The sequence below is a fragment of the Petaurus breviceps genome, unplaced genomic scaffold (assembly GCF_028583685.1).
Source record: "Petaurus breviceps papuanus isolate PSGF00001 unplaced genomic scaffold, PetGlider_PUasm1.0 174, whole genome shotgun sequence".
Classification (NCBI taxonomy): domain Eukaryota; kingdom Metazoa; phylum Chordata; class Mammalia; order Diprotodontia; family Petauridae; genus Petaurus; species Petaurus breviceps.
Window position 1 is genome coordinate 50,305,537 of NW_027185761.1, and position 26,339 is coordinate 50,331,875.

Here is a 26,339-nt window from a genome sequence, read left to right on the forward strand (position 1 = left end):
AAATTCAGTTACCTGATATGGGATCCCAACCCACAGTTTAAGAAAAGTTAGACTAGATAACTTCCAAAGGTCTTTTCTTATTCTAAACCAGTGATCTCTGTGTGACCTTAAGTGATGGAGGTACTCGGCACCATCGGTGCAGACTGCAGCATATTTATGCTTTCTTACCTTGAATAACCTTTGTGGATAGGCTTTCATCGATCTTAAATGGAGGGTTCACTTATTGGGAGCCTACCTCTGGACCTCTTGATGTTACATGGATACCAATAAAGTCTAGGGGCTGTCCATGCCTTCCTCTCACTCCCTGACCAGGCCATCTTCTCTTCCCATCATATTTCTCACTGAAGGCATCCTTGACATTGTCTCTCTTGCCCTATAGATCATTTCTCAAGTCTTGTGAGGAATACTTACTCTTATCTTGGGCTTTTTTGATGTTTCTTTGGGACATCCTCTACCTGAAATCTTTAGACACAGTGGTTTTCCATTATTTGTACCCTTATAGGAATATTGACAACCCTCTATTTACATGAAGTAAGGCAGAAGACAAGAAAACATGTTTGCCAAAGACATTTGCTGCCATTTTGGAGAAGAGTCCAAGTGGAAAAGGGATTTCCTATGTATGGTGGAGTTTTCTTGATATTCATGGTAGCAAATCATTTTATGCTGGTTACATCAAAGCTTGCATTGCTGTGCCTTTAATGAGATCTAAAATTACTCAGAGTTTAGCCTAATGACTACTACTACTACTAGCATCTGGCTAGCTAGCATTTGTCTAGTCTAAGATTTACAGAACACTTTACATAGTTATTTCATTTTAACCTCATAATAACCCTTGGTTATTACACCCATGTTACAAAGGAAGAAACAGAGCCTGAGAGAAGTGCAATGATTTTTCCCAGGGCCACAGAGCAAGTAAATCTCTGAGGCAGAATTTGAGCTCAGGTATTCCTGATTCCCAGGATCTGTGGCCCATCCACTGTGTCACCTAGCTACATAACCACACAGGAAGAACCACGCAGGTGATGAATGCAAGTCCTTTCTTCCACATATCTTGGACAGACTCTGCAGATAGACAGTGAAATGTTCCTAGAATTGAACAAGGAGAAAAGAATGGAAGGAACTAAACATTTACCTATGTGCTAGGCACTGTGCCAGACAGTTTACTAACAGTATCTCATTTGATCCTCATAACAACCTGGTGAGCTGGGTGTTACTGTTATCCTCATTTTATAGTTTAAGTAGACCGAGGCAAAGAAAAGTTAAGTGATTTTCCCAGGGTCATACAATTTATAAGTGTCTAAAGCTGGATTTGAATTCAGGTCTCCCTGATTCCAGTCCCAGTGCTCTATCCAATAAACCACCTAGCTGCCTGAACAAGAGGAGGAGAGTAGATTGGATTCCTTTGGGAAATCAAGCAGGGTGTTTAATGATTCCAATCTTCTCCCTGCAACAAGATATTTTTCTTTATGAACAATATTCTTCTAGTGATAAGTTCCCATCGGTCAAGAAAAATTGCCTCCATACAATGGCAATCAGTTATTTTTTTCTCCTTCTACTCTGAAGAGGTAGAATGGCATACAGTAGTGGAAAGATAGATGGCCTCAAAATTAGGAAGAGCCGGGTTCAAATTCTGCCTCTGTGTCCCTGGGCAAGTCACTTAACTTCTCATTACTCTAGGTAACTTTCTGGGATTGTAAATTGCAGAGAAAGTACTGCCCTGCATTGATAGAGGGATCTTCCTTACCTGTGAGTTTCCTACACCAGTGAAATCTCTGGTCCATTTATCCCTATCTCTATTTTAAGAGAGAATGCATTATTGTGATTTGTAGAGTTGAAAGGAGATGGCCTCCATTTTATAGATCAGTAAACTAAAGTCACTTGAGCCTCATTTGGCAGGGCAATTGGCATGTCTTGCTTCTTGATCCTACACTAGCCTATATTTTACAGTCTTTCTGCTGTCAATCACATATTCACTGAGTGTATTCTCCATACAAAGCTCTTAGAGGCTCAGTAACCTTATGGATGGAGACAAGTGGGAATGGCAACATGCATCAGCCATTGGGCTTACTCTGTGACTTCAAGGCATGGATTGACCTGAAACAGAACAAATATTAAAACCGTTTTCAAACCCACTACCCCCATGGACCATGTGAATTCAATTCATCAAGGGCTTCTTTCCAACATCATATGAAATGAGGAAATGTTATTTTCTCCCTCTTACCTCCCTCCTTCCTGTCTCAGCTACAGAGCTGGGAAGGTTGCTGTTCCTCCTAGAACAAAACCCCAAAGCTTGGCTTGGAGATAAAGCTGGAGAAATGTAGCTAGAATCTTGCCTCTCTTCTCTTCTCCCCCTGGGAAATCCCTCAGCCTGCCTGGTTTGAGCTGAATCTCTTCTGGAACTCCTCTTCCCCCTTTATGTCTGTATCTGTGTAGAGCAATCGGTCTTGTTTCACATAACCCCTTGTCTTGGTCCACCCCTCCACCCTTCACCCCACCTTTCTAATCCCCCCTTCCCCAGTTCTTTGGCACTTTCTTTCCAAAGCTCTATGGGGTTGTCTTTCTCTTTGGCCTCATTTTGCTGTGTTTGTGTTGAGCCCATCAGCATGGATATTAATAAGAGCCCTTGACAAGTTTAGAAGGGTGTGCCTGGAGCCAAAATTCCCCCCAAGTCAAGCCCCTGAGGGAAGGTGATGCCAGCTGGCCTTGTTCCATTCCAGCCAAAAGGATTTCTCATATATGCAGTTGGCCCAGCCTCCCTGGATGAAAGGTGCTTTAATGTAAACTTACAATGTTATTAATAAGCAGCCACTTAAGAATTTACTGTGCTTTTCCAATGATTGGGGGGCCTCTCTGTGAGCAGGGCTGGAAAACAGCCTATTTCATTGTAAATGGATGAAGTGACCAGTACAGTGAGGGAGCTGTGGCCTTTGAAAAATGGCAGTAAGGATGGTATACAACAGGAGGGACGCTCTCCTCCCAACTTAGGGGCTCCCAGTCTAATGACAACAAGCCCCACTTATGCAGTTCTCAAGCGGATTCAGAGTCAGGGGATCTAGATTCAAATCCCCGATCTTCCATTCACTACCTGTGATGTGAGCTCCTTCAGGACAGAGACCAGGTTCATGCCTGGGAACTAGTAAGTGTTTAGTGATCCATTGACTGTAGGTAAATCATTTAACCCCTCTAGGCCTCAGTTTCCTCACTGCTAAGTTAGGGATTTAGACCTCTTACATCCCATCTAGCCCCACAACCATTATCTTATGATGGGCTAGAAGTGTTATGTCAGGCTGTAGCATTTTAGCCCAAATCTCTCTCCTGAATTCTAACTCATATTGCCAGCTTGTCTGCCAGGCATCCACTTGGATGTGCCATTGGCATTTCAAACTCAGCTCGTCCAAAATGGAACTTCTTAAATATTGCCTCTCCATCCATTCCCCACCATCTACCCCTCCTCAGAACTTCCCCAGTTCAGTGGGGCATGCCATTGTCCTTCCAGTCATCCAAGCCCCCAGCCTCAGTGGTTTCCATGATGCTTCTCTATCCCTAACCCACCCTCCCCATGTCTAATCATTCGCCGGATCTCGCTGACTCTTACCTTCATGACATATCTCACATTATCAGATCATAGATCTGAGCCATCTAAACAAGCACCTCCTTTTACAAATGAAGAAGTTAAGGCCAATGGAAATTAAGTGACTTGCCCAAGGTCACCCATGAAGTAAGGACCATAAGTGGGATTTGAACCCACATCCTCTGAATCTAGAGCCAGAGCTTTTCCCACAGTTCCACTCAACTTTTCTTTATTCACACAGTTGCTCCCCAAAATCAGCCCTAAGCTCCTCACTTAGACTATTGCCATAGATGCCTCAATGGTCTCACTTCTTTCAGTCTCCAATGTCTGTACGCCATGTTTCATGCAAGTCTGACCAAGTCACTCCCTTCCTTAAAAACCTTCAGGGGCTCCCTTCTGCTTGTAGGATCAATGACTAACTCCTCAGTTTGTCATTTAAAGCCTTCCACAGCCTCCTACCCAACTTACCTTTCCAGCTTGATCTCTGTTGTAGCCAAAGTGGCTTCCCAAGTGTTCCCCTGAATGGGACGTGTCATCTCCCATCTCTGTGCCTTTGTCCAAGCTGTCCTCCCTTCCTGGAATGCTCCTTCCAAACCTCTGCCTATTAGAATCTTTGTTTTCTTTAAGGCTCAGCTAATTTGCCATGTTTTGCATCCCTGGTCCTTCCATTTGTTCCTTCTCTTTCCCTCATGAAATGATCTTGTATTTAATTATCTCTGTACTTGTCTGTAAACCCAATGGGCTGTAGGTTCATGGGGAACAGGGATTGTTTTAGTTTTATCCCCATGTCCCTGGTACTCTGTACAGTCCCCCCTTAACAAACATATGCTAAATTCCTTAGCATGTAGCGGGGTTTTGAACGCACAGTAGGTAATTCATACCACCAGGACTGAATGATTCCTCTGCTTAATGAGAAACAAGATGGCAGCATTCTGAGTGTTTTAAACTATGAGATACAGCAATAGAGCTTGGTCAGCCTCAGTCTGGATAATGATACCCTTTAAAATCTCTTTATCATTGACACTGAAGGGACAATTCCAGTTGTTTTCTGTATATTCTATTTTTTTTTTAAAGCTTTATTTTAATAAATAAGCATTTATTTTCTCTACTTCCAACATCGCCCATCCCATTGGAAGGGGGAGAAAAAGAAAGAAAAAAAAGCCATTGGGACAAATATGTATAATCCAACAATACAAATTCCTGAATTAGCCGTGGCCAAAAACATATGCCTTATTGTGCATCTTGAGAAGATCACCTCCTTGAAAGGAGGTGAATAGCATCCATCATCACTGGTCCTGTGGAATCACAAATGAACATTACATTTATCAGAATTCTTAAGTCTTTCAAGATTGTTTGTCTTCAAAATGCTGCTGTAATTGTATAAATTGTTCCTGGTTCTATGCATCAGTGCGTGTAAGTCTGCCCAAGTTTCTCTGAAACCATTGCCTTTCAGTAATTTTCCATTACATTCATATACCATGATTGTTCAGCTATTCCCCCATTGATAGGCATTTCTTTGCTTCTAGTACTTTGCCTCTACCAGAAAAAAAAGTGCTGCCAGTATGTTTATGCGTATTGGGCCTTTTCCTCTTTTGTGGTCTCTTTGGCTATATGCCGGGTAGTGGTGTTACTAGGGGAAAGAGGAGGTACCCGTCTAGTGACTTTGGGATTATTTTTTGTCTCTTCATCATCTGAGAGCCCAATTTGGAATGATAAGAAAATGTGAAGTAGCTTTGTTTCCCTCTCCTAGAGAACTTGAAAACCGCATGAGATGTAGAAGAAATATAAATTCTGGGCATCTGACTGGAATTTCTGCTTGGCTACCCCCTGCCCTGAAGCCCTTGAGCCTCAGTTTCCTTATCATTCAGATAAAGAGTCAATTTTGATAATCTCCAAGTTTCCATTCCATTTCTAGATTCTTTGTTCCTATAAATAGTCCTTTTTTCTCCCCATCCCCACCCCACCCCCAAAATTATTCTTGAAGCTTCCTAGGCAAAAAGTTTTCATCATCAAAAGCCTAAATATTTTAAAAATCAGTTCTAGATGAAGTAAAGTAAAGTGATTTATCCCCTTGGAGTGCCCCCACTTTACCTACTTTGTGTATTCTTAATATGGCAATGGTTCTGACAGGCCAGCGAGGCGACCTGAGCTTACCCAGATACTGAGTTTCTTACTTCTGAGATAGCAGGAACATAAACAGCAGAGCTCCGTCTTCACCATCTATGGACAATGTGAACTCCTCCGCTGATGGAAGCCGTCTTGTGGACAGGGACAAGAGGAAGACGTGCTATGCTCGCTGTCTGTCCTTCAAGTCGCTGAGAGGTGGCACCTTTTATAGACAGGATTATAGCTCTGCTGTGACGCTCTTGGGTCAATCACTTCCCTGTTTCCAGCTCTTAACATTGGGGTGGTCATTTGCAAGGTCCAGGGTGTATGCAAAAGAAGTTGGGCCTGCTATCCAGATCGTCCTAATATTCTGATAAATTGGTGATCTCATCTGGGAGGATATGTGTGCCCATTGTGGGTGCCTCTTACACATTTCCTTCCATAAGCTCAGCCTTTCGTGAGGCAGGGGGTGGCAAGCAGTGCGGTCAGAGCCTTCCTTGAGTTTTCCTGCTGTCATAAGGATACCAGTAAAGTTCTCTAACTCACTGAGGCTGGTTCACAAAGATCATCTTTGAGAGACAATGTGGTACAGGGGCTAGAGGGATGAACTTGGAGTCAGGAAGATAAATGTTTTTCTTGAAAAAAAAAATCCCTGGGTGCACAGTCTAATGAAATGACCCATGCACACATATGTCCACAAATGTATCCTACTTATTATCTGCTGTCCTAGAACCAAAAGTACAAATACATTTCTGTTGTGGCTCTTGGGGGAAAAAAATAGAGCTTTGAGGATCGACTTCCCAGGAGTTTGTCTTCATTTCCTCACATACAAACTTAGGAGTTTGCTTTTAGCCAATTGCAAGGCACAGTTAGAAGTTTACTAGTCCTTGAAGATCTGAAGGTTCTTGGTCCTCCCTTTGCATGCTTTGGGGTTTGTATTGGAGTTGTCTACGTGCCTGATCTCCTCTGCTGTACTTCTGGAGGACAGGGTCAAGGTCATTTTCAGACCTTGTGGGTCTCCTTCAGTGATTGCATGGAGTAGGTGTCCAGTCGAAGTTGGAGGGGAATGCAGTTCCCTCCCTAATAGCTTGCAGGTGGGCAATCATAAATGCAAATTAGAAAGCTGAGAGAACCCTTCAAAAAGGTTTAGGCTTTTGAGAAAATTCACCCAGGAGACTGTCAAAGGAAAAGTGACTCACTTGTACTGCTCGAAAGCCAGAAGCCAGTCTAATGCAAAGTAGGGCATGGCACGCATTTCTTCATAATGCTGTAAATTTGCAAATTAATAAGAGGAAACAATTGTCATAGAAAGTTAGGTTCCTTTGACTTCAGCAGGCCTCCAGAGAGGGAGGCCCTTCTTAGCCCAGATGGTCAGAGCCTAGAGCCAGAGGAGAGCACTAGGAGCTTGATGGGACCAGGCAGCAGGCTTTGGCACACCAGCCTCATACCCAGCTGGGTCTGGGTTGCCGTCTCTCCCTCCCAGCCTCTGCATGTGCAGGAAACTATTTCCCAGAAACAGCAAACGTCAAGGTTCATGCCTGAATCCATCTTTCACTGTTTGAGCACCAAGGAAAAGAGCCAGAGAACAAACAAACTGTAAACGTATCCAGTGATCATTCCTGGCCCACAAGCATGGGGCTTTGTAAGCCAGCAGACCGAGACCATCTTATCTATTCATTAGTCAATCACTAAGCATCTATTAAGTACCTGCTGTGTGACAGGCATTGGACTAAGCCCCCACCCGCAAGGAGCTTATATTCCAGTGGGGGAGGTCCATGCACAAACGGAATATAGTGCAAGATAGTTTTGGCAATGGAGAGAAATCACATCAGCTTCATCAAAATTTAATCTAAAAGACAAATGGAAAATCTTACTGGACAAACCAGTCCCTGGATGCAGTGACATTAAAGAAAGCCAGAGCCAGACTGGGATCCAGGGTGTGTTCAGAGGTCTTCCAATGGGCAGTTAACATGAAGCAATGAAACAGAAGGTCAGAAGGACATAATAACTACATTGTGACATTTGAAGATGTGGATTAGACTGGAAAGAGGAATTAGATTTGTTCTCTTTGGCCCCAGGAAGAAAAGCTAGCCTGTGTATGTCACCCAGGTGGCGATGAGAGTCACTCTGGAGGGTGCAGCTGGCCTTCCATACTTGTCCGTCTGCTCTCCTTCTTGTCCCTGGGAATGGAAACAGCCACTTCAGAAAAGTTGGCTCATTTTGTTTATCATATGAAGGGTATAATAGCCCTTCAGGTCCATGTAGTCTCCTCTTCCACTGCTTTTTGGACTTCACATTAAATAAAAAGTTAAGTGTGCAATTACAGTAGCTCGGAGCCCCCAGCTAAGAAAATTCCTAACATTTAGGTAGAGGTTTGGCTCACCGCTCTAATCTGAATTTATTCTTATCTCTTTCTAACCACTGGCATCTTTATGATTGGGGTGGGGGGGGGAGGGATCAGGTTACTGGAAACATTGGGATAAGGAAATGAGGAGAAGATGTTATAGTGTCTGTAAATGGACAGTTGCTGTGGGTTTCCAGTTCATTTCCTGTTGTGTGGTAGCTGCTGCCTCCCCTGTTTGACACCTTTACCACTGGGCCCTTTGTGCAGAGGTGTGTGGACTGAGACAGAAGCACCCTCCCTTCCAGGACCTCTTTTAACCCTGGGTTAGCCAGGCCTGCACCTCATTGAATCACAGGATTAGAGAGTTGGAAGGGAGCCATTCATTTATTCAGGAAGCGTTTCTTAAATGCCTACGATGTATCAGAGATACAAAGACAAAAACAAGACACTCCGTGCCTTCAGTTAGGTTACAACCTATTGGAAGGAAACAATGTGAACACAGATATGTCAGTATAAAAGATGGCAGGGGTGGTGGTAGTGGATAAGGCATGGACAGCTGAGGGGATCAGGAAATGAATGAATGAATGAGTGTTTATCATAAGCTGGGTACCATGCTAGAAACGGCTTTGTCTGGCTGGCAGCTGAGTGAGCTTGGACGGAAGCTGACTTGCAAGTTGGAGTTGAGGAGGTAGAACATTCCAAGCATGGGAGACAGACTGCCTGTGTGTGGAGAGATGGAATGTCTTGTTTGGGGTACAACCAATAGATTCATTTGGCCAGAATGTTGATCACTAAAAGGGAATGATGGGCCTTGAGCCTGGAGAGCTAGGCTGGAGCCACATTGGAAGGGCTTTAAATGCCAAACCCCAAAAGTTCTTATTCTCCTTGAGGCAAGAGGGGACTTCTAGAGCAGAGTGACATTGTCACTGTACAAAGAGCTGTGCTTCAGAAAAATCCCTCTCAGAGTTTATCCAGCCCTGTCCTGACCTTAACGAGGTCTGCTGACATTCAGTTGTGTCTGACTCTTCTTTCAGGGTCACCCAGCTAGTAAGTGTCTGAGGCTGGATTTGAACTTAGGAAGATGAGTTTTCCTGACTCTGAGTCTGGCACTCTATCTACTGTCCACCTAGCTGCCCACACTACTTTCTTTTGTTAGTGTTCAGTCATAACCTCATTTGGGGTTTTCTTGGCAAAGATACTGGAGTGCTATGCTTTTTCCTTCTCCAGCTCATTTTACAGATGAGGAAATGGAGGCAAACAAGGTTAAGTGACTTGCCCAGGGTCACACAACTACTAAGTGTCTGAGGCTGGATTTGAACTCCATAAGAAGGGTCTTCCTGATTCCAGGCCCAGCATTCTGTGCTCTGCAGCACCACCTAACTACTCTCATCCCAACTATGACTCCCTTTTAGAATATCTCTGACAAGTGGTCACCCAGCACTTACTTGAACACCAGAAGTGACTGCCTTTCAAGGCGAGCTCTGTTTCCAGACATCTCCTTTTTGTTAAGGAGTCCTTTTCTTCTACTGAACACCTTTTGGAATGCTGTGTTTTACTTCATGAAACTGTAATTCTGACCTTCCCTCCTTTTTACCACTCTGATGCCCCAGTTCATTTTAGTTAGCATGAAAAAGGAGAATAGAAACCTGGGTTTGAATCCCACCTCTAATCCTTTGTATCCTTGGGAGAGTCATTCAGAGAGTCATTCTTTGCCTCTTCAGGGAGCTAAGAGGAGGCGCCCAGGACACCTTCCAACTCTAGCTCCAGGATCCTGGGATCCTACATTGGTTTTTCATCCTCCCCAGGCCTCAGTTTCCTCATCTGTAAAATGAGGGGGCTAGATTAGGTGGCCCCTGAATCCTGTCTAGCACTCAATCTCTGACCTTTAGTCAAAAGGCAGCAAACAGAGAAAGGTCGTGTAGTTAAGCTAAGGCTGTTTCTTTGCCTTGGTCTAAATAGGTGACATTGTTCTTGAGGAAAATGAAAGGTCTGAGCCCCAGTGCAACCTGGGAAAGCTGGACCCTTTTCCAGCCTTTCCCGGGTTTGCCTCTCACAGGACAACCCCATCCTTTTACTGGAAGAATTGTGAATTCTCAGTATAGTCAACATACCAATATTTAAAAGTACAAAGACACACTCCCAAGCCAACTATTCAGTCTTTCATTGCCCCTGCTCGGTTCTTTTCTCTTAGGAGAGAGAGATCATGGAAAGTTTATGTCAGCTAGGACCAAGTTATCCTACATGATTCTTTTTGTGGAGCTTAACTCTTTACATCCCAGCCCTCAAGAGAATTTGTGTGGTATCTTTCCGGGTGGAGAAATCTTGTCTCCCATAGCAACGTATGAAGGTGCTGCTGTGGCTGCGTGGCCCGGGAGGGTCCCTTTCCCTGAATTGCGTACTGCATGTTTGTTCCGTCCTAACGTTGTATTTGTTTTCCTGGCATGTTACACCCTTCTCTCAGGCCAGACTCTCATTCCTAGGAGTTTAGGGAGGTGGAACACTTTGGATGAAATCTGACCTCAGCTTTCTTCACATTTGAAATATCACTCCATAAACTAACACTTAGCAAAAAAGAGGCTCATGGTCGGGGCTGTCCCTGAGAAGTACAGTAGAGACGGTGAGGGTTGGGGGACTCAGAAGCACTGGGTTCAAATTCTGACTCTGCCTTTTAGTCTGTGGTCAAAGTTGCAAAGAGGCTAATTGGAGCGTGAAATTGGAATGGCTTCTTAACAATTGGCGCTCTCCCCAAAGGGAATGGGCTGCAGCTCATTGAAGAGATAGTGGGGTCTCCCACCTTGGAGGTTTTCAAGCAGGGGCTGGAGACCTATTCGTCAGGTATATCATAGTGGGGATCTTTTTCCTGTATGGGTTGAACTAGATGCCTGCTGACTCAGTCAGTCACTAAGCATTTTTTAGGTGCTACGTTCTAGGAACTGTGCTGAGTGCCCTTAAAGTCTGTGACTCCCTTGACTTTAGACAAGTCATTTGACTCCTCTGGGTTTCAGTTCCCTCATGTGTCAAGTGAGGAGTTTAGAATAGATCACCTCCAAGGCCCTAATGGATCTACCTCTATTAATCATTGCATATTCCTAACAGAACTTGGGTAACTCGAATTTGGTTCATTTGCGTGAAGCACGAGAGGGTTCTGGGTAATTTCGGCCCTTTCTCTTCAGCACATGGGGATGCTGTCACACTAGCCCTCGGACGTGTCCTTCATGAGGTTGGCCTGTGGTGGTTTGAGCCTGTTGTTAGTTATCTGTCCTTTACTGTGCGTTGTTGCTTGGTGAAATCTGAACTTGTCTTTAAGCATCCTTCCCACCCACCCCACACCTCTGACCCTGCATCCAGAAGTTTATGACAGTCCATGACCTATGCCAACCCTAAACTTGGTCTCCAGAACTCATTCTGTAGGGGAGGCTGAGAGTGGGAACAGATGGTGGGTTTTCACCAAGGCATTCGTCCCACCAGCCCACTTCCACAGACATGCCCTTGGTGGGGATGTCAGCCCAGTGACACAATCCTGTATTCTGACGCAGGAGACTGTCGTGATGCGTGGAGTTGGGACTGATTCCCAGTGACCCTTGAGCAAGTTGGGGCTCTTGAAAAGTCTGTGGTGGCCCCTGGGTGACTGAACTCCAGTGACCATGAGAGACGAACAAGCATCCAATTTTAGATGCCGCATTCCTCTTGCTGGAGAAGGGCAAGTTCTCAGTTAGGAAGCACTACGAAAGCACCCACCATGGGGCCAGGCACTGTGCAAGATACCATGTGCAAGACAAAACAAAAATGAAAGCAACTCCTACCTACAAAGAGCTTAAATTCGCTTGAGAAAACCTCCTCCTTTTCTTTCCCTTCTCTTCTCTCTTCTCCTTATACATGCTCCCATCACCGCCATTACCAATTCCCAATGCCCTGTACACCCACAGAGGGAGATATGGTGGCTCATTGTTTCACATGATGAACCACCGCTTATTTCAAGGCACAGGTTTTCTTCCTCCCCAAATCAAAGTCAAAGTATTTAAAATCTGAAGTTTTTCAGGCTTATGAACAAACCTTCAGGGGTCAGGAGAAAGTATGGTACCATGTATGTAGAGTCAGGAGAACCTGGGTTCAAGTCCCATTTCTAACATAAACTATGCTGCATGACCAAGGGAAAATCAGTTAACTCTTAGTACTCCGGGGCGTAATTCCATAAGGCTATGAGTTATGGATGATTTGATAATCATTTTCAGGGATGGGAGTTTTCCACACCAGGAATTTCCCCATATCAGTATAATCAGAATAATACTAATATAATCTAAGATGTTCTTTTTTTAAAAAAAAAAATGTGAGTTACTATTATTATGGTCGTTAAAGACTTTTCTGGTCTAGAGATTCTTAATCTGTGATCCGTGAACTGATTTTGTTTTGTTTTATATTGTGATCATTGAATTTCAATATAATTGGCTTCCTTTGTAATCCAATATATTTTACTTTATGAATTTAAAAGCATTATTCTGAGGAATCCATAAGTTCCACCAGGCTGCCAAAGGGGCCCATAACACAAAAATGGGTGAAGAGTCCCTGAGATTCTAGTTCAGTTACCCTCACTATTCAGAGGGAGAAACTGAGACTTGGAAAGGTAACAAGACTTAATGTGATTTGAGGGGCTAGAACAAAGGCCTCTTACTGCTTGATCCACTCTTCTCTCCTTTCTTCCTGGCTTCCCCCTAGCTTGTTTCCTAATGAATACTTAGATGGTCATTCATGGCCACCTCTTTGCAAAGACAATCTCAATAGCATAGAACATGGACATGGAGTTTGAGGGCCAATATTTCTCTACAGATGAATGCAGACTCTTTCAAGAAGGGCACTATCTTTCATTTTTGTCTTTTATCCTCAGATACTTACAGTGACTGGCACATTGGAAGCATTTAATAAATGTTGGTGGAACCAAAGTGAAACAGGCATATTTTGGAAAAGGCCCCACCAGGATTTGCCACCTCCAAATGGTTTGGATGTTAGGGTATGGCATGAAGGGGCTGCCAGAGACCTTTGGACAAGGCACTTATGTAACTACAGTTGTTGAGATTTCCCTCTAATTGCTGGCTATAGTTTCTGTGATGAGCAAGTGAATGAATAATAGCTGTGACTTTTGGAGGGGGGAGGTGAGAGTGCAAAGAGAATACTGAATGTCTTCTCTGAATCATGGCCTTTTCCTTAGGAAATCTGTCATTCACAAACCCAATTATGTGCAGGTAGAATGTCAGCCCTGACAGAATAGAATCCATGCTCCCTGCCAAGATTTTAAAAAGAAATCCTGCTTACCAGCAACTTCTATTTTCATAAATGTCTATTAAAAAAAATAAAACCTAAAGCATAATCCACACATTCCCCAGAATTCACTGTTTCAAGGAAAAGCTTTAATCATTGCAACAAAAAGAACCATTGCACCGTTGGGCATCAAAACTTGACTCCCTCCAAAGCAAGTGAACACTCTTCTGCCTACCTTGGACCACATTGCTAGATTACATCCCTGGACTTTGAAAAATTGGAAATAAACACACTGGCCCCTCTCCAGAGCATCCTAGAGAAGCTACCATTATGGCGAGGACTCATGGTTTCTTTAACTGTGGGTATCTCTCTCTGACAATGTATCAACTGACAATGCATTTTTTAGGTACCTTTTACATACTAGGCACTGAAGATACAGATTCAGTGAATGAAACAATCCCTACTTATAAGGATTTTACATTCTACTGACCTACACCAACATGGAATCTTCAGAGATGAAAAGCTAAAAGTTCAGCTTCCTCCCTTTGCCCCATTTTATTTATGGGGACACTGAGCAACAGATAGGTTGGTTTGTTTGGGTTTTTTTTTTTTAAGTGACTTACTCTCAACTGGTAAGTGTCAGAGAGGAGATTTGAATCCAAATCTTCTGAACTCTATGATAAACACACAATTCCATAGAGAAATAGTGGATAAAAAAAAAAACAACTTTGCAAATGCCAAATGCTAATATCTTTCCTATTTATCATACTAATCAATCAATGAGACTTTATTTATCTACTGTGCTGGGCAATGAGGTTACAAAGGCACAAGTGAAATGATCCTTGCCCTCAAGAAACTTGCACCATTTTTAGAGGAGGCTATAAAAGAGAAGAGAAATAGCCAGAAAGGTCATCTAGATGGTTCAGTAGATAAAGTGCTGGGCCTGAAGTGAGGAAGACTCATTTTCCTGAGTTCAAATCCAGCCTCAGACACTTAGCAGTTGTGTGACTCTCGACAAGTTACCTAACCCTGTTTTCCTCAGTTCCCTCACCTGTCAAATGAGCTGGAGAAGGAAATGGCAAACCACTCCAGTGTCTTTGCCAAGAAAATGCCAAATTTCTTGGTCATGAAGGTTGGATGCCACTAGAAAACAACTAAATAACAACAGATAGTCAGAAAGATAGAGGTAGAGTGCTTTGAAGGATTTGGGGATTTTTATTGTTGTTGTGATTTTCTTTTTGCTTCAGGGTAATGAGTCCTGAGTTTATTTGTTTCTTTTCTTCCTTCCTTCCTTCCTTCTTTCTTCCTTTCATTCCTCTCACCCTCCCTCCTTCCCTCCATAGACCTATGTCTATATATACACACATACATATGTAAATGAACGCATGCACATGTGTGTATATGCATGTGTGTGCACCCATATGGATGCATATGTGTATGTATGTGTACGTGTATATATATAGATATGTGGATAGATGGAGATTGTGGTTTGGGTTGGGTTTTTTGCATGTGTGCTAGTCACAAGACGAGCCACCAAGCTGCTGCTCTGCTGTTGGTGGAATCTTCACAAGCAGCGAGCTCTGAGGCTCCAGGCTGACAGTGCTATAAGCCCTCTCAACAACTTAAAATAGAATCCTTTTGCTCAGTCAGGTGGTGGGGAGAACATCTTGCATTCTTTGGGATGCCTTCGTGGCCCCACAGATGCAGAGAAATGGATGGAAGAGGAAAGTTGTGCATCGACAAGCCCTGACTCTGGCCTGTGCATGCCATGAAAGGGTTTTCTTTTTCCTCTTCTTCCTTCCCACCCCCTCCCCCCAGTGTGCCTAGGCTGGGGCCAAGGACACGAGCCGGGATTGTGTCACTCTCCCGTCCTTGGATCGTTTGGAGTGGCATGCATCTGTGCGGTTTAGTGGGTGCTGGTTCCCCTTCTACTACCCCCTTTCCATGAATTTGACATTAGTGCTCTCTCTGTCTGCTTCTCGAATTCTGGGGCTTATTTCTTCCAGGTTGTGTTTTTTTTTCTTTCTCCTGATGTTTTGGTTTATTTTGTTAGTTCCTCCAACTTTAAATATTTTGCTGTTCTCTGTCTTGCTGTATAAATGAGGCTCCTTGATGGATATTCTGGGGACTGCACTGGGCTAGGATTGCTTTAAGTTTTATGAAAATAAATGTGTGATTTTTCTAGTTAAAAAAAAAAAGCATTAGTCACTGAATAGCTTAGTAAAATTAACTTCAACACACGTTGAGCTCTTTTTCCTCAAGTCATAAACTCGTATAAGAAACTCTGTGAAAGCTTCTCGGCAGCTCTGGCCTCTTCACAGTAGCTGATTAATTAAAGCGTTCCCATTAAATTACGCTGTGATTATTTTTGAAGGTAACAGCCAGAGGCCAGACTGAGCCCCTTTGACTTGGTAGATGCAAACCAGACATACAGTGTGTTTTGGGGCTGTGGGCGTCTTAGATCTGATGGAAGGCAGGAAATGAGAGAATCTGGCAGGGCTCTGTGGCCTGGCCCAGTGGAGCCTCTGGATTTTTTTTTTTTCTGAAGTACATTCTTGTGTTGTAAAGGGGAAAGTGGAAACTTAGGTGCAAATCTGGATCCTGGGCACTTAGGAGGAATGGCTTTGAAGGCTGCCCACATTGGGAATCAGGAAAGCTGTAGGAGAAGAAATTGGACTCTCTTGTTTTGGAGCTGTCATTGCCCTTTTTTGTTTGGAAGTAGAAAAATCAAGGGTTTTTTTTGTTGTTGTTGTTTTTGTGTTTTGTTTTTCCCCTGGTGCTTGTATCAGTTTTATATAGCTTTACCCTTTTTGTGCCCATAGAAGAGAGAACAGATGGTAACCTTAAAAGAGAAAACTCAGTTCTGGGGAGGGATTGTATCTTTATGTACCTTTGCTTGAAACTCACAGATGCATGGCCTTCCTGGATATGTAAAAAAGATTAAGGTAGAGAACAATTGGGTTTCTAATTAGGATTTCAAATATCCAACTCTCTGAAATGGAGGTAGACATTTCTTTCCTGAGAGAATCCTTCAGCTAGTCCAATTCAGGGGAAGAACTCTATCTTTGCTTTTCTCTTAGAAGGGAATTGCATTTACTTAATCGCTGTATCCAGATCCCTTTCAGAAAATCCTGTTTTTCTCTGCTAGGAGACTCTAGGGAGGCCTTGAGCACTAGTGGATAAAGAATCAGGAAGAGCTGGGTTCAAATCTCTGCTGACAAAAACCAGCTTTGTGACTAGAAACAAGCCCCCCAAAGCCTTCAGTGCCTCTGGCAAACATTTAAATAGTCTAACTCACAGATGTTCATGGCTCAGCATTGGCCATTTCCATACCAAGAGGTACCAAAAAGGGGGATAGGGAGTGGGGGACCATATCTGTAGTATACATATTCCTTGGAGGTTGTAAGGGTTAAATGAGATCCTGTATATAAAGCACTTTTAAAAATGTTAAAGAATCTCATAGGGATAAGGATAGGGTCTGGATCTCTGATTTTGTTGGTATAGGAAACTCCCATGTGGAGAAACTCCCTCAACAGATGCAGGTAGGCACCTTCTCTACAACTTACAGTCTTAGGGAGCTGCCTGGAGCTCTGAAAGTTTCAACCTGTATATGTCAAAGGCATGACTTTGAGGTCAACTACTTTATACAATATGACAATGCTGCTTCAAACAGAGCAGCGTATAGAAATAAGTGATAATTATTGTTGTATTTTTTAAGTGGATTTTGTTGATATCTTTGGTTTATATACACTCTTTGTTCTCATCTGTGTCTTTCCCATTCCCCTTCTATTCTTCATACCAAAGATTTCTTTTTAAGAGGAAGGAAAATAAAGCAGTGAGCAAAACCAATCAGCATCTTAATAAAATCTAACCTTATAGGCAATGTTTTATAGTTGTGTGTCCCCACTTCTGCAAAGGCAGGGAGGGAGGCAATGCTCTCATCTCTCCTTCTTCTCCTTGTTTTCTACCTTCCCTTTCTCTTTTCTTCTTTCCCCATCTACTTTTCCTTCATGATAGTAAGTAGCATTTATATATCACTTTAAGGTATGCAAGGCACTTTTACATATATCACCTTATGAGATCCTCAACAACAACAGCAAGAGAGGCAATAATGTTTACATTTGGACCAATTGCTTGTGTGGAAACTTCCTCCATTGTTTTCAACTAACCCTAACTCCATTGATGTTGACTGGTAATTTTGTCTAAAACTCACATCTCAGAGAGTTGCCTGGACCCCTGAAAGGCTGTGGCCATGATCAAATGATAGAGTACTTGAAAGGTGCCCAGCACAGTGCCTGATACATAGCAGGCACTTACTGCCAGCTCTTCTTTCCTTCCTTCTTTCCTTCCTCCCTTCCTTCCTTCCTCCCTCCCTCCCTCCCTTCCTCCTTCCTTCCCTCCTTCCTTCCCTCCTTCCTTCCCTCCTTCCTCCCTTCCCTCCTTCTTCCTTCCTTCCTTCCTTCCTTCCTTCCTTCCTTCCTTCCATCCTTCCTTCCTTCCTTCCTTCCTTCCTTCCTTCCTTCCTTCCCTCCTTCCTCCTTCCCTTCCTTCCTCCCTTCCTTCCAGGGTTACACACTCAGTATGTGGTAAAAGTAAGCTTTAAACAAGGCTTTCAGGCTCCAAAGATGGCACTCTAGGCACTCTGCCACACTGTCTCTGGTGATTGACACTGTTCTCATATCTGTGGCTCCTTTGGTGTAGCAGATAGCCATTGAGGAAACCTCCCTTGAGTAATGGGATAACTTGTCTAGGGTCATAGAGCCATAGCCAGGATGTGTGAGAGGCTGGATTTGAACCCGAGGCCTCTGGAAACCAGTGCCAACCATTCTACATTCCGTCTCTTGTTATTGTTAGGTCGGCTCCTTGTCCTTATCATTATCGTTAAAAAATTGTGATGTGAATATCAAGTTTGCTGGTAATTTCTTCTGGTAAATATTTAAATTCTGTATTAATGTCTATGAGTTAGAATCTTTAAACTTTCTACCTAACTAAAAATGCACAGACCCGTGTGTGCACACACATGTGCAAACATTTTGTCTTGACCCAGAGAAAACTTCCTAAAAGAGAAGCCGAGTTCATATTCAGGTAACTGAGAGTTTGGGGCAGCTAGCTATGTGCCACAATAGGCAAAGCACTGGGCCAAGAGTAAGGAAGATCCAAGTTCAAATCCAGCCTCAGAGACTTACCAGTTGTGGGACCCTGGTCAAGTCACTTAACCTCCATCTACCTCAGTTTCCTCAACTGTAAAGTGAGGATCATAACAGTACCTACCTCCCAGGGTTGTTGTGAGTATCAAATGAGATAATCACTGTCTGGGACATAGTAGGTTCTTCCTTCCCTCCCCTCTTGCCTGGCCTGTGACCCTCTGGGACTGCCTGCATATGGGCGTGTGTTTCCATTCCCATCACAGAAGGCATACACACACACACATGCTGCAAGAGAACACTGCTTTGGATGCTCTGGGCCCCTGCCAGAGGCAGATTGCCAAAGAATGTTTTTAGTTCTTGATCGGAGCTTCAGTGATTGGCAGCCCTCTGGAAAATGGTTTCTTTTCCTCCCTGCATTCTCACTCACCGAGCTTTCCTCCCTGCTTCCAGGAAGATCTGTCTGCACTGCAAGTGTCCCCAGGAGGAGCACATCGTGACGGTGATGCCTTTGGAAATGGAGAAGACGGTCAGCAAGCTCATGTTCGACTTCCAGAGGAACTCGACCTCGGATGACGACTCAGGCTGTGCCTTGGAGGAGTACGCCTGGGTCCCACCAGGGCTGAAGCCCGAACAGGTAATACTTAGTTCCTTTGTTTCTTCTCATTTTACCTGACCTTTCTTGCCAGGAGTAATCAAGGCTTGCCTCTCCTGCTCGAAAGCCCTTCTCTGGGTTGTGAACATGCCCATCAGGCGGGAAATTTCAATTGACTCAGTGGGAAGAGACAAGAGTAAGTTTGCTTGTTGCCAATCCGAGGCACATTTGGGGGACTGGTAGAGCCCTCTGTCCAAGGATATTTGGGAATGTTGGGCCTAGACCTGCAACTTTTGGATGGGGGAAGCTGCATTTTTAAACATGTGACATTGTCTGAAAGTTCTACCATGAACTTTGAGGTGAAGCTCATTTCCAGAGGGGAAGGGGAAAGTGTAACTTTATTTTTCCAGAGATATGCCCCCGTGTTGAAATATTGAGCTTGGCCATACTTGACTCACAAAGACGTCGGCATTTCCTCGAATATTTTGGCACCGCCCACAGGCTGTAAATATCATTGGTTTGATTAAAGGAACTCGGGTTATATTTTCTCGCTTTTTTCTCTGCATTCCTCACTGACACACAAATCCTGACTTTACATATTTTGGCACAAGGGAGTCCATCTATCACTGTCCAACAATAATAATAATATTAATAACTGACATTTTTATGGAGCTTTAAAGGTTTCAAAGTGCTTTACTGATTTTATCTTGTTGGAGTCTCATGCAACACCCCAAATGAGGTAAGTTTTCTAGATGGTATTGTACCCATTTTGCAGATGAGGTAACTGAAATTCTGAGGGTGTAGCAGGGGAAGCATTTCAACTCATTTTTTGAGTCTTGAGCTCTCAACCTTCCCCAGGCACCTCTTTGTGTTTGTCTTTAAAGCCTCTTTACATCCTGGCTCCAGCTTAGCTCTCTAGCCTTCTTAGACATTACTCCTTTTCATGTATACTTTGGTCTAGTCAGACCAGTCTTTTGGCTGTTCTTCATATACGTCACTGCATTTCCTTCCTTTGCCTTTGCCGGGCTGGCCCCTAGAGCTGGATGTCCTTCTGCCACCCCTTGGACTCTGAGAATTCCTGGTTTCCTTTAAAGTTCAGCTGAAGCTCTGCCTCTTGCATGAAGACCTTCTTCATGTCCCCAGATGATGGTGTCTCTCGTATGTGTTGGGTCCGTGCCCATTTTGTACATGTATACATGTTGACTCTCCCACTAGAATGGAAGGCCCTGGGGGGCAGTGCTTGTACTGTAACACCAAGGAAAGGCAACTTCCCAAGGTTCAGAATACCATCATAGGTGCTCTCCATTTTATTCAGTGACAAACCAAGAACAGAGAAGATCAAAACATGACATCACTCAAACTACAGCATTTTCTAAGTGTGATTAAATAATCTCCAAGTACTACCCCACCCCAGGACCTTCCAATCATTCAATCAATTACAAAGTCCCTGTTCTAAATACTACTCCACCCCTAGGCTGTACTCTTCTCAAATGGAGATTAGTTTCCAAACATAAGTAAAGTACATTCATTTGCTCAACCATAGAACACAAAAAGGTCAAAAGTTCCCCACGCCTGGATCACAACTGAATCTACCCCAGAGTTACATCAAGTTTAAGCACAGCACTTAATACCCAAATGGAGGTCTTTTCTTCATCTTGACAAGAGGCAAGTTCTCAGCAATCTTAGTTCCTGGGGAGACAAGGCTTAGCAAGGCCACAAGATACATTGCCAGTCTCTTCATTAATTCATCCTCTGTCTGTAGAACAGTCCTAGAACCCCTGAAAACATTAGCAAAACCCTCTCCCAGGATTTCTGTAAACATACAACAAGAAAATCCTTCTTCAGGGCTTCTGAACCAACAGAAAGGTTCCCAGACCCCTGCAACAACAGCACTGTCCTTCACCAGTGGACAGTATTCACTCTGTCTGCAGGACAGTCTCCAGACCCCTGCAACAACAGCACTGTCCTTCACCAGTGGACAGTATTCACTCTCTGTCTGCAGGACAGTCTCAGGGCTTCTTAACCAAAAGCCAGGTTCCAGGACTTCTTCAACAACAGGACTGTCTTTCACCAGTGGACAAATCTGGCAAAAGAACATCAAAACAGACAGACAAAGTACCAGCAAAACAGCCATGTCTCCTCAGTCCTTGGCAGCTCAGGGGGCAGGTCTCAAAAGTCCAGGGCAATTCAAAGCAGCCTCCAGCAATTCTCTTAGTCTCTCTCTCTCCACGAGGTGTTGCTTCCAAAAAAGTTCTTCTACCTCTCTCTTGTGTCTCTCCAAATCTACGTCACCAGCTCCTCCCAGTTCAGGACTCTCTTTTCACATCAACAAGTCCATCCCACAGGTGGGATTAACAAGCTCTGGGTTTTAACACAATCAATTTGAAAAACCAAGCCAATACAGGGGAATCTTTAAATGCCATTACTATCACAGTGCTATGACTTCTTATTTACAGGGTCCAGCACATTGTAGTTGCTCATCAGTGCTAACTGATTGATGACTTCTGGCCAGAGGTGTAGTGAACCAAGTGAGACAGGTGTTAGGGAGTCCAGGGACTTCTGGGAGATTCCACAGACATTCCCAGACAGATTTGATGGCTGAGGAACGATGTTTAAATCCCAGTTCTTACTTGTGTATCATTGGACAAGTTGATAAAGAAGGAAGAAAGCATTTTTATTTATTTGTTTGTTTATTATATTTGGTGGGCTCTACCTCTGTTGATCCTCACATCAACTCTGTGAGGTATTATTGTTATTATACCCATTTACAGGTGAAGAAACTGAGGCAGACTAAGGTTAAGTGATCTGTTTGGGGTCATACAACTACTAAGTGTCTGAGGCTGGATTTGAACACTGATCTTTTTGATTCTACGCCCAGCACTCCATCTACTTTGTCACTCAACTAACTCAGTATTCAGTTTCTTCTTCTATGAAAGGAAGGAGTTGGATTAACTGTTCTCTCCGGGGTTCCTTCTGGCTCCAATTCTGTGATGCTATGCTAAGTTCAGGGTCACATAGCTAGTAAGTGTTGAGGTAGGATTTGAACCCAGGCCTTCCTGACTCCCAACTTCAGCTATACCCTACCACCTAAATCGGAAAGCTGAGTCTTGCCTCTGTGTTCCCTGAAAGTCTTTGCACAAGGCTCAGTAAAGCACTCATCCTCAAGTCTGCCCCACTGTAGGCTTCCTAGGTGAGCTTAGATAAGACTTCTTGGTCACAGAGGGTGGCATCTAATTAATCCCAAGGGGACTTGAACAACAATCTTCTCTCTTTACTGTTCCCAGTAAATGATCCTTCCTTGAAGACTTTTAATGCCTGCCTCTCGGGGTAAGCCATTTCACTTTTGGACAGACCTCTTGGGTAGAAAATGTTCTCTTATCATCAGGTCTAAATTCTTCTCTTTGTTGTCTCTGGTTCTATCCCCTTGGAGCCAAGGACAACATGATAATTCCCCTTCCATATGATAGCTCTTCCCCCACTCTTCTCATTTCTAGGCTCTCCCCCATGCCCAGAATCCACTCCTTTCCTTTCTCCATCTCTTAATCCATCTCTCTTGCTTCTAGGTTTTACTTAGGTGTTTACTCTTTCTCTAAGTTTTTATGATCGTCCCAAGAGTGTTGATCTCTCTCCTCAGATGACCTGGAATTCCTCATCAATCTCTGTAGTATATACCACCGCTGGTAGAATGGAACCTTTCTGCAAGCAGCAACTGTCTCCCTTTTGTCTTTGTGTTCCCTGGGGCTTTGCAAATGGTTAAGTGCACAATGTATGTTGAATTGAATTGGATGAAGAGATGGGTTAGTGATAGTGTCATGACTCTTATGCCCAAACTATGTACATCATGTTATTTCCCATCCTGAGGTTACCTACACATTTCACTTTTCCTACTATGGCTAGAAGTCCCTCAGCCCTTTCTTTCTTGTTCACAAGAGAGGTCCCCTACATTCTCTGGATTAACAAGTCTTCAGCTATCTAGCCACTGCTGATTTTTTTCTTTGAGAACAGTAATTTGTTTGACATGAATGTCAAATTCCTGGTTTTTATTCCAAACCCTTTACTTCCTTCTAGAGCAGTAGAGAGGAAGACTTTCCCCTGGGGCAAAAGTAGGCTTGTAGGCATAGTCATGCCAGGAAAGGGGCCACCCTATCTCCTGGAGATTCTGGCCTGTGTTCCCAAGAAATTGGGAAGGGTAGAGGGACACTATGAAAATGGTCTCCTAAGACTGCTGGCCAGGGGTCAGGGGAGGGAAGGAGATTTTAACAGCCTTTCCAGCTTTATTTCATCTTGTTCCTTTGTGAAGAACAATGACAGAAATTCTGGGCCACTACAGAGGGGAAAAAAGCACATTATTGGATATTAGTATCCTGGTACAAAGCCCTGATCACCCTACCCTTGTTATAACTCTGCTTCCTTCTCTGCTCTAGAACAAGCTTGCCACTCATCCTAATCTTTAATTACAGGTAACTAAGAAGTTTAGGCTCTTCTATTGAGTCTACCAATCCAAAAAATGAACACATGTCATTTGGAGGCGGGGAGGAGCCTTCTACTGGTATATTGCAGGGAGAAAATCAGGCTGATCTTTCATGGACTTGTTTTGAAGGAGAATGATTCATGCTATCAAATAAGCTGGGTGAATGATGCCAAAGGAAACAGTGTTCCCAGCTCTTTCTATTGTCCTTTCAGCTTGGAAAGAAATCTGTCTTTTCCTCTTCTTGCTTACTCTCAGCCTTATTCAGATCTATCAAAGATAAGCAATGAGAAACCGAAATTGTCCTGCAGAGAGACGAGACTCTCTTGATACCAATTGAGAGGCTGTGTACTCGCCTAATGAAATATCAGCTTACCAAAAAAGCTTGAAGGATGTCATTGTCGAAAGGAAACTGACAATTCCATTTCTTTTTTTTTTTTAATTCTAGTGCTGATTGGACTGGTTATGAATTTAAAGATATCTCTGTAGCCAGATGAAGATTAGAACAGAGTCCCCCTAAAGCTTTGCTCTCCCACATTGCTTCTTCCTGTGATAGCTCCCTTTTACTTGGCTGTTTTTTGGGAGCATCCTTCTCTCTAATATGAGGAATTGTGGGTGAATATATTAAACTCCCATTTGCTGGAGGCAAAATATAAATGCTTTATTAGAGTACCCAAAAAAAGTGCTTTAATTTTTGTAAGAAACCTTTCATATCATTGCTTTATTCAAGAGTTAAGACATTCCTTCCAGTGATTCTCAGCATTCTCTTTCTTCTAAGAAACCCCATCATGTTAATATCATGGAAGCTAAAGTTGGCCCTTTGGGCACAGGAGAAATGAAGAATGTTTATTCCTTTTTGTGCTCCCAGTTAAACGGATATGCAGGAGCATTTCTTTTTTCAGTGGGCATTTATCAATCCCAGTAGGTCATTTTGTTAATCAGTCAACAGACTTTTAAGTGCCTTCCCAGGATCAGAAGCTGGGCTAATCGTGGGAATCACAAAGACAAAAGTAAAAAGGACCCTGCCTTCAAGGAGTTGACATCCTAACCAGCTTAAAAGGGAGTGAGGACAAAAATGAAGTCAGAGGACAGAGCTTCTAATCCTGTGTTTCCCACTTAGTATCTGTGTAACCCTTGGGCAGATCATACAAGTCTCAGTCTGCTTATCTATAAAATGGGGTCTCTTCTGGCTGTAAAACTATGATCCTTTGACCAGAGTTTGAATCCTGGCCTTACTGATCACTACCTGAGCAACTGAGACATATACTTTAATTCCATGGATCTCAGTTTCTTCATTTGTGAAATGAAGAAATTGAATCAGATGATGTCTGAGGTTCCTGTAAGCTGAAAAATCTGATAACCATATGATCTCGGGAGCTTGGCTTGTCTTACAGATGATGCCAGGAAGGAAAGAATGAGATGTTCTTGGCTCAGTGCATAAACAATCTCATCTTTGTAAATTGGATGTGGTTTCAGGTGATTAGTCTGAAAAGCAAGGGAAAGAAAGCCATTTTAATTTAATTTGCATGTCTTCAAACTTTGTGTTTGCAAGGGAATGTAAGATAGTGGCTGCCTGGGCTGGCAGTCGGGAGACCCAGCATCTTTCTTCATCCTGGCCACCGATTAGGAAATTGACATTTTCTTCCCTGAACCTCAATTTCTCCATTGATCATTAGATAGGTGCAATAATTCTTAGCCAATCAATCCCACAGGTAGGCTGTGAGAATAATTTTTATAAGTAGATAATGATGATGAAAGATCTTTGTAAGATTAAAAGCCCTATTAAAAAAAAAAAAAAAACGGTGAGGCGGCTCCTTTTCTCATCATTGCTACCCTGGAGGAAAGGAGGTGCTATGTCAGGCTACTGCTTCTGGGCTAGACCAAGAAAGAAACTTCTCTTCTTGCGCTGTTGCCTTGACATTGCCACCAGTGTATTTATTTAGCAAAGCACAGGGTGATACTTCCTCACGTCTGTGTCTGCGCAGAGCGAGGGGAGTGTCGGGGGCAGTAATTTTCCTGTGTTTCAAAGGAAGAACATGGAGAAAGGACCAGGGTGTGGGTGGCCAGCCTTCTGGGTATACTTTCAAATTTCCTTTTCCCTTTGGTCTTCTGGTTCTCTTAATTCCTGGTACATTTGACTGGTGTATCCAAAGTCAGGGCAGATTCCATCTCCCCCAAGACGTTTGTTTCCCTCAGCCATGTTTCAAATACATTATGTGTCTGTGAGCCTCTGAGCAGGATGTTCAGATCTGAATATCCCAGGATCTCAGTCTGCTAATATGAATATCTTTTCCTTCTATTTGTATAGTGCTCTGGTGTGTAATGCTAATAGCCTGCTTTTATGTAACCACAAAATTTTACATACATTATCTTACTTGATGGTCCAAACAACCCTATAAGGTAGGGAGTACCAAAATGGCAGTTTGTTGTATTTGGACCAGATCTGTGATTTCACTGGAAGAGGGGACTCCCAGTAAGGAAATGCCTTCTATCTTTACAGATTGACAGTAGGTTTCACAGGACTGAGATTTGTCTTATTCTAAGACCAGTTTTCTCTCCACCATACCAGAGTATTTCGTGTGTGTGTGTGTGTGTGTGTGTGTGTGTGTAGTATACATGTATATATGTATATTGATCTAGAATGTAATTAGATAGATAGATCTAGAACTGTAAAGGACCTTAGAAGCCATCTGAAACCAACTCATTTTACAGATGTGAAAACAGAGGTACAAAAAGCTTACGTGACTTACCCAAGTCTCATAGGTAGTAAGTGAGGGGGCATGGATTTGAACCAGGTCCTCTGACTACAGGTTCTCTCTGTCTCTTGTATCCATGGCTAACTCTCCGGTTCAGGACCT

The 26,339-nt window shown here is 43.3% G+C and overlaps 1 protein-coding gene across 5 annotated transcripts in view; it reads left to right on the plus strand.

The window, feature by feature from the left end:
* PRICKLE2 (prickle planar cell polarity protein 2) overlaps window positions 1-26,339 on the plus strand; it is a 351,792-nt gene that overhangs the window by 231,002 nt on the left and 94,451 nt on the right. For 4 of the 5 annotated variants that reach the window (XM_069084179.1, XM_069084181.1, XM_069084178.1 and 1 more), the window contains one exon: window positions 18,872-19,055. In XM_069084179.1, the coding sequence (XP_068940280.1) occupies window positions 18,872-19,055 (184 nt within the window). The remainder of the gene's footprint in view (window positions 1-18,871; window positions 19,056-26,339) is intronic. The other variant, XM_069084182.1, reaches the window with a different exon arrangement.